General features: G+C 36.4%; 1 protein-coding gene and 1 long non-coding RNA gene across 2 annotated transcripts in view; one reads left to right on the top strand and one right to left on the bottom strand.

The window, feature by feature from the left end:
• The window catches only part of LOC107573165 (uncharacterized), a 15,144-nt gene extending 7,662 nt beyond the window's left edge, over window positions 1-7,482 (bottom strand). Inside the window, exon 1 of the long non-coding RNA XR_001607455.1 lies at window positions 7,472-7,482. This is a non-coding gene — a long non-coding RNA (uncharacterized lncRNA). The remainder of the gene's footprint in view (window positions 1-7,471) is intronic.
• On the top strand, window positions 428-2,779 carry LOC107573163 (60S ribosomal protein L34-like). Its single transcript, XM_016259614.1, has 5 exons — window positions 428-514; window positions 953-1,023; window positions 1,140-1,239; window positions 1,739-1,842; window positions 2,655-2,779. The coding sequence occupies exons 2-5, from the start codon at window positions 959-961 to the stop codon at window positions 2,734-2,736; spliced, it is 351 nt and encodes a 116-aa protein (XP_016115100.1). The 5' UTR covers window positions 428-514; window positions 953-958; the 3' UTR covers window positions 2,737-2,779.
• Window positions 7,483-8,583: the final 1,101 nt, after the last annotated feature.

Here is an 8,583-nt window from a genome sequence, read left to right as displayed (position 1 = left end):
GGGGGAAGGAAAAACACGGGGGGGGGGGGGGGTTGGGGTACAGTGGTTAGTTTGAAATAAAGGTTTAACAGTGGAAATGAATCTCACATTATTTAAACATTATTCAAAACATTAATGGTGAACATTTTCGACTTTATAAAATTATTCTTCAAGTCTTGGCGATCGGCCCCTATTAAACAATAAAGAAAGTAAGACATCTTTTTTAGCAGCCTACTATTCTTTTTGGCAGAATTGATCATTAATCAACTTAATTATTTCCTGGATTTTGTATTACCACAGCCCCTGTATGTACATGCAGGAAATGGGATTCAAATCGAAAACATTTTCCCCCATTTTGTGTCCCCCCCACTTCTCAAACCAAAGTTACACCCTTGTGTATTATAATATATAGCAACAAGAAGGTACTCTAACGTCTTTTATTTTGCAATATGCAAACGTATTACTTCCGTTGCGGGCAGATTTTGAACTTTCACCCGGTAACGGTTCCTTCCTCTTCCGTCTACAGTGATAGCAGGTATGGCGGATTGTCTTTGCGCTTAAAATGTGATTGAACTATCTATTGTCATCTGCCGTTTTTGAAGATCAAATATATGATATTTAGAGTTCTACGTGTAGTCCGCATTCTAACGGAGGATACCCTTGCCATAATAAGTGAATTAATAGTCTAATTGCGGATTTTTTTGGTTACTGCTTGAGTTAACGCTGGGAAGTTGTCATTCACATCCCTTACAAACTTGAACGTGTCAGATTACTATATTACAGTTAAAATCTTACAACAGAGTGAAAGTGTAACGCTGTTATAATCGTTGATTTGGTTTAAACGCATATTTAACACGTTTGAACATTTGTAGTTTATAAGATAAATGGTGCTTATTCCGCTACTAAGCCTGAACTCCACACAGGCTTTGACATCTCTTGAACTGGCATAATTAAAGATTGTGTAATTTTTCAGATCAAGATGGTGCAGCGCCTGACTTACCGGCGTAGGCTTTCCTACAACACTGCTTCAAACAAGACCCGACTGTAAGTAATTCCTGCATTGATGCAAATAGATTTTCACCATGCACCGACGATTTTCTACAATGTAGTGTCTTATGCATACTTCAAAAGCTGTACTTAACGACTGCATTATCACTCAGGTCCCGTACGCCAGGTAACCGCATTGTGTACTTGTATACCAAGAAGACTGGCAAGGCACCCAAGTCGGCATGCGGAATCTGCCCCGGTAGACTGCGTGGTGTAAGTGGTGCATTAGTTTCCTGTGAGCTTGGACTACATCGTTAAATTGAGTAGACTGATATGAATGGTGTTTGAAGATAGAGGCCAATATATCTGGTGAAAACAAGAAAAGGAGCAGTGTTAAAATTTCTTGGCTCTTGTTTTATTATGTACAACTTTATTGTAGAGTAAATAGTATGTTTATCATGAGTTAAAAAATATTTCATAAAGTAATTGGTATCATCTTTGTTGCATTTTTAAGAATTCTAATGTCACTCGGTTAGTGGCAAAGTATATTAATATTAAAGATAAGATCAGTAATATATCTAGTGTGTTTTGGAGTAGTTTAATATTAGGGAGATCAAAGAAAATATAATCTACAATAGCACAGCTGATGTTAACATCTATTGGAAGTTTTGGTAGCTACATCAAATTGAATTATAGAATAGTTTTAATTTGTTAAACTAGACACAATTGAACATGTGATTTAAACCATGTTCTAATGTTTGTTCCTCAATAGATCCGTGCTGTGAGACCCCAGGTTCTTATGAGACTCTCAAAAACCAAGAAGCATGTCAGCCGAGCTTATGGTGGTTCCATGTGTGCCAAGTGTGTACGAGACAGGTAACTGACTTGAGACTATTGCATTAGCCTGTTTGTAAATAAGTAGATTCATAGTGGGTTCATCCAAAAATTGTTTGACTCATGATAGGTAAAGTACATTTTATTTAGATAGCACATTTAAACACAGCAAAGCTGACCAAATATAACATTTCACTGGACTGGAGGATCATCACTGAGTAACTTAAATTTTGTTCTGTTCCTCACACAAAACTATTGTGTGACTTCAGAAGATTTTGTATGGTGCAGTAGTCATATGGATGGTATGGTACTTCTGTGGTGCTTTTCATAGATCTGTAAGTTACAGCTATAGAAATGGATTAATTTTTTTTATATAAATATAATTTATGTAATTGCCAAATATATAAATGGGTATTTGCACTTCTGGTTTGATGCTTTTGATTTTAATTGGCTCTTTACTGTACCTTGCAAAAATGACAGTTGAAGTCTAATCATTTTGTGGAAAAGAGCGATCAAGTCACCTTTATTTATGTAGTGCTTTATACAATACAGATTGTGTCAAAGCAGCTTTACAGTGTCAAACAGGAAAATAGTTTGTCAATAATGCAAGAGGACAAACAGTACATTTTTCAGTTAAGGCCAGTTAATTGATTCAGTGATGTCATCATCCAGTTCAGACCAGTCCAGTTCTCCTTTGGGTTTGCCAGAATAAAAAGTCATTCTATGAAACAACATAATAAGAGTAAATAATGACTGGGTTTTTATTAATTGGTGAACTATTGATTTAGGAATGCTGTAGTTAAACTCTTAAATGATTTTTGTGAGCTAATGATCCACATTTGTCATCTTTTCAGGATCAAACGAGCTTTCCTCATTGAGGAGCAGAAAATCGTGGTCAAAGTACTGAAGGCACAGGCACAAAGCCAGAAGTCTTAAGTAGAAGTTGATTTGTACGGTTTAAATAAAATAATTGAAAGCACTGTTTTGTGTTCTTATTTGCCTATGAAGGTAAATTACCATAACTGAATAGTGGCAGGAATTTCAGTTATGTTTGGGAAATTAGTAAGTATTTTGTTGATAGAATGGTAAGCTATCATCTTAGATTTACCCATTTTCTTTACAAAATGATACTGAGCTGAAGAAAACAAATAGTTGAACATTTGTAATTGGATTTTGATTATAAAAAGTTAGTCTTATTACTGAACTTCAATATATTGAAATGACACAAGGGCAGATTAAAACAATGACAGCAAGTAGTCCTCACACACAGTGTGCTGTACAGGCAGGAGCAGCTTGTGTTTTTTGGGATCACACTTAAACATTTAACCTATTTCTATGAAGTAGTTTTGCTTGGCATCACTCTGCAATCTATAAAATTATTTCATCGCATTTGTATTATGTAGGAACTTTTCTGCATCTGTAAACTTGACATACTATGTATATATAATGATACAAATTGATTAAACTGCTGAATACATTTACAAATAGGCCTTACATTTATCAAGTTACTTTATATGTAACTTGGCCATGCATGTTCAATTAACAGCTGTGGTCAAAGATTTTACATCCCTGCATAATCTGAATGTTAATTTTAACAAAATGGATACACAACTATTACAACTATGCACAGATACCATTTTTGAAGACAGAGTACCGATATTTTCTTTCTGGTATTCGATACCAATACCTGTCCTTTTTTGTAGTGTTACATTTAATTAAAATACAGTGAGACTGATGATTTTAGGGCAGCTTATTTTGTATTTTTATTGTTAGGAACTCAAAAGACTGGAAAAATAAATTGTCATTTTTATCTACTTGTCATACAGTTATAAAAGCTCAAACAATTGTCTAACTTCCACAACAAACTAAGGCCTAGATCCAAAAATTTATCAACTGCCTGTCAAAAATCCCAAAATTTTTCCAGAACAAATGTTTATAACAGCGTAGTCATAACCAACAGTGAAATACATTAAAGCCATTAATCATGACAAAACCATAACTGAAGGAGGAGTGTTTATAGGAATTAAATTATATAAGCTAAAGATGTTCCTTAGAGCAGTTGTACGGTAAGCACCTGGCTGCAGATAAAGTCTTAATTGTTGGTGACTTTAATATCCATGTTGACAATGAAAAAGATGCATTGGGATCAGCATTTATAGACATTCTGAACTCCACTGGGGTTTGACAACGCGTGTCAGGGCCTACTCGTAATCATACTTTAGATTTAATACTGTCACATGGAATTGATATTAATACATTTTGCAGCAGAGTGATGATATCTGATCATTATCTAGTCTTGTGTATACTCCATATAGCTAAAACTGCAAATTCAACTTCAAATTCAAACAATTGTATTTCTAATAGTTTAGATTTTCTCGGTGAAGAAATTCAAGTCAAGTCATTACTACTAAACTGTGATGGAATATTCAGTTCAGGTGGTGTCTGTGTATTTGTTAGTCTAGGGACTGTATTAAACAAATACCATGGATTGTTTTGGTTATTTTCTATGAGTTTGCGGAAATGCTCAACCCTGGCTGCTTTTAGAGCCTTTTTGTAGCAGGATATGCTTTCTTTCCATGCAATTATATATTTTATATATACACTGAACAAAATTATAAACGCAACACTTTTGTTTTTGCCCCCATTTTTCATGAGCTGAACTCAAAAGATCTAAGAATTTTTCTATGTACACAAAAGGCCTATTTCTCTCAAATATTGTTCACAAATCTGTCTAAATCTATGTTAGTGAGCACTTCTCCTTTGCCGAGATAATCCATCCACCTCACAGGTGTAGCATATCAAGATGCTGATTAGACAGCATGATTATTGCACAGGTGTGCCTTAGGCTGGCCACACTAAAAGGCCACTCTAAAATGTGCAGTTTTATCACACAGCACAATGCCACAGATGTTGCAAGTTTTGAGGGAGCGTGCAATTGGTATGCTGCCTGCAGGAATGTCCACCAGAGCTGTTACCCGTGAATTGAATGTTAATTTCTCTACCATAAGCTGTCTCCAAAGGCGTTTCAGAGAATTTGGCAGTACATCCAACCAGCCTCACAACCGCAGACCACGTGTAACCACACCAGCCCAGGCCCTCCACATCCAGCATCTTCACCGCCAAGATCGTCTGAGACCAGCCACCCAGACAGCTGCTGCAACAATCGGTTTGCATAACCAAAGAATTTCTGCACAAACTGTCAGAAACCATCTCAGGGAAGCTCATCTGCATGCTCATCGTCCTCATCGTGGTCTCGACCTGACTTGAGTGGGCAAATGCTCACATTCGATGGCGTCTGGCACTTTGGAGAGGTGTTCTCTTCACGGATGAATCCCGGTTTTCACTGTACAGGGCAGATGGCACACAGCGCGTATGGCGTCGTGTGGGTGATGTCAACGTTGTGGATCGAGTGGCCCATGGTGGCGGTGGGGTTATGGTATGGGCAGGCATATGTTATGGACAACGAACACAGGTGCATTATATTGATGGCATTTTGAATGCACAGACATACCGTGACGAGATCCTGAGGCCCATTGTTGTGCCATTCATCCACGACCATCACCTCATGTTGCAGCATGATAATGAACGGCCCCATGTTGCAAGGATCTGTACACAATTCCTGGAAGCTGAAAACATCCCAGTTCTTGCATGGCCAGCATACTCACCGGACATGTCACCCATTGAGCATGTTTGGGATGCTCTGGATGGGTGTATACGACAGCGTGTTTCAGTTCCTGCCAATATCCCGCAACTTCGCACAGCCATTGAAGAGGAGTGGACCAACATTCCACAGGCCACAATCAACAACCTGATCAACTCTATTTAGACAGATTTGTGAACAATATTTGAGAGAAGTGTACATAGAAATAGTCTTAGATCTTTGAGTTCAGCACATGAAAAATGGGGGCAAAAACAAAAGTGTTGCGTTTATAATTTTGTTCAGTATATATATATTATATAAATTATTACTTTTATTTCGCAAGGATGCTTTAAATTGATCAAAATTGATGATAAAGACATTTATAATGTTACAAATATTTCTATTTCAGATAAATGCTGTTCTTCTGAACTTTATATTCAACAAAGAAACCTGAATAAAAAATCTAATCTGTTTTCAACGTATTAAAAATAAATGTTTTTTGAACAGCAAATCAGCATATTAGAATGATTTCTGAAGGACCATGTGACACTGAAGACTGGAGTAATGATGCTGAAAATTCAGCTTTGAAATCACAGGAATAAATTACATTTTAAAATATATTCAAATAGAAATCAGTCATTTTAAATAATAAAAATATTTCACAATATTGCAATTTTTGCTGTATTTTGGATCAAATAAATGTAGGCGTGAGCAGAAGAGACTTCTTTAAAAAAAACATTAAAAATCTTACTGATCAAAACCTTATTAGAACACAATTTCTAAAGTGCCTAAATGTCCAAATTAGTACAATATATTTGTTGAAAAATTCTAATACTGTATTAGGCTGTGACTCATTATTTTTGTGTTGCTGTCTGTTCAAGCTCCCTCCCTCCCTATACAATACGTCCATGTGAATATCTGTCTCTATTTTTTTAACGTAACTTAACAATCGATATTGATGTCCTTTAGCACAGTATTCTGAGTGATGATGATAATAATGGGGTGGTACAGATTCTAGCAATTTAATACCAGGGTTCGTACGGTCATGAAAAACCTGGAAAAGTAATGGAATTTTAAAACACCAATTTCCAGGCCTGGAAAAGTTTTGGAAAAATAAAGAAACCCAGAAAGTTTTGGAAAAGTCATTGAAATCTATTTCACAAAACTCTGTATAATATAATTGTGTTTAATCAGGACCTGGATTTCCGTGCGGGATTGCGCATAGGCTATATCGCATAGTTTTACTCATTGCCGTAGCTTTTGACTTAAAAATGATGGATATTCACACATTTATTCAATAGCCTATAGCATGTAGGTTTGATGAGTAAATAATCAAACCTACAGACTGAAAACAGTGTGAGTGATTCAGCTGTACACGTCTTCTCTCTTTGACTTTCTCTTCAAACGGCTTCACATCGGCGCATCTTGTCTGCGCTACAAGAGCCGCTGCATGCTGCGATACAAGACTTTCACTCGCGTTTCGGGACAGTTGACAGAATTGTCACTTGCCTAATCGGGTCATTGTTGCATCGTCAGAAAATATTATTTATTTGCACGTCTTTTTAAGCCATTCGGTACTCGTGCGCTCCAGAGGCGGTGCGCAGTCACATCCAAAGTGCGCTCGTGCGTATATAAAGCCACCTTGCCAGTACCAAATTGAGTTTGCTACCAAATAAACTCAGCAGAACCCTGCACGGGCCTCAAACATATGCCCTAGTCCGGCCCTTATCCGACAGATTATCAGAATTACTTGCTGAGTCCAACTGGAGCCCGTGTCTTTTTTCTCTTTCTCTCTTCCCCAATTACACAGCTGCTGTTGTAGCCATTAAAATAGTTCAGTTTCGTTTTTAATGGCAAAAGTGGTTATATATATTTTCGTTTCTTTATTACGTTAATTTAGAAATATGTTTGGAAAATGTTTTTGTTTGTTAAATTCTAGTTTTTTTGTGATGACCAAGCGGCCAGTGCACAGTGAGTTAATCATAGCCTATGTTTGATCAATTTAGCCTTCTCAAATCATCACCACTTGACTAAAATAAAATCTATAGGCCTATATAAAATGCTTAAAAAAACAATGTTTAGTTTAAATGGTTCAATAGTTTCATATCGCTGTTATTTTTAGTCTACTATATGCTGCTCTCAGAGCAGGAGTACTCAATAGTTTCATATCGCTGTTATTTTTAGTGTACTATATGCTGCTCTCAGAGCAGGAGTACTCAATAGTTTTATATTGCTGTTATTTTTAGTCTACTATATGCTGCTCTCAGAGCAGGAGTATTCAATAGCTGTTTATGTGTGATTTTTCATAAAATATATCGTAAAATCACTTACAATAAATGCGATCTCCGACGAGCAGTCGATAACGTATCTCTGTAGAGTATTCTGTAGATTCCCTCCAAATTTCCAAACGTTTCTGATCCAATTTCATTGGTTGAATCTTTCAACCAATCATTTTCCTTTCTGCCCTTAGAACTAAAAGTAGAAGTAAAAAAGTTTTTGTTTTCTAAAAAAGCACAAGGTATGCTGATATTGTGAGTGCACACAAATAAAAGGAGACTGTAGAATGATGTATTACTCTTACCTTTATGAGCAAAAATGACGGTTGTATCCACTGTTATAAGAAAAAAATGGAAGTGATCGTGCTGGCGACTCCATGTCCGCGCTTTAGCTTCTCTGCACAAACGATTGGTTACACGCCTAATAGCACACATTTATCTAGGTTAACCATTTAAACTAACATTGTTTTTTTAAGCATTTTATATAGGCCTATAGATTTTATTTTAGTCAAGTGGTGATTTCAATAGTTTCATATCGCTGTTATTTTTAGTGTACTATATGCTGCTCTCAGGGCAGGAGCGTTCAATAGTTTCATATCGCTGTTATTTTTAGTGTACTATATGCTGCTCTCAGGGCAGGAGTACTCAATAGTTTCATATCGCTGTTATTTTTAGTGTACTATATGCTGCTCTCAGAGCAGGAGTACTCAATAGTTTTATATTGCTGTTATTTTTAGTCTACTATATGCTGCTCTCAGAGCAGGAGTATTCAATAGCTGTTTATGTGTGATTTTTCATAAAATATATCGTAAAATCACTTACAATAAATGCGATCTCCGACGAGCAGTCGATATCGTATCTCTGTAG

The sequence above is a fragment of the Sinocyclocheilus grahami genome, unplaced genomic scaffold, assembly GCF_001515645.1.
Source record: "Sinocyclocheilus grahami isolate Dianchi unplaced genomic scaffold, SAMN03320097.WGS_v1.1 scaffold1879.1, whole genome shotgun sequence".
In the NCBI taxonomy this organism is placed as follows: Eukaryota; Metazoa; Chordata; class Actinopteri; order Cypriniformes; family Cyprinidae; genus Sinocyclocheilus; species Sinocyclocheilus grahami.
This window is presented reverse-complemented; position numbering and strand designations above follow the sequence as displayed.

What these genes read in the sequence shown, in the direction of transcription:
- LOC107573163 (XM_016259614.1), top strand. Translation starts at nt 959, where the DNA reads ATGGTGCAGCGCCTGACTTACCGGCGTAGGCTTTCCTACAACACTGCT. An exon ending in GCCCCGGTAGACTGCGTGGT is followed by an intron (nt 1,240 to 1,738) that starts GTAAGTGGTGCA and finishes GTTCCTCAATAG; the next exon opens with ATCCGTGCTGTGAGACCCCA. An exon ending in GCCAAGTGTGTACGAGACAG is followed by an intron (nt 1,843 to 2,654) that starts GTAACTGACTTG and finishes TCATCTTTTCAG; the next exon opens with GATCAAACGAGCTTTCCTCA.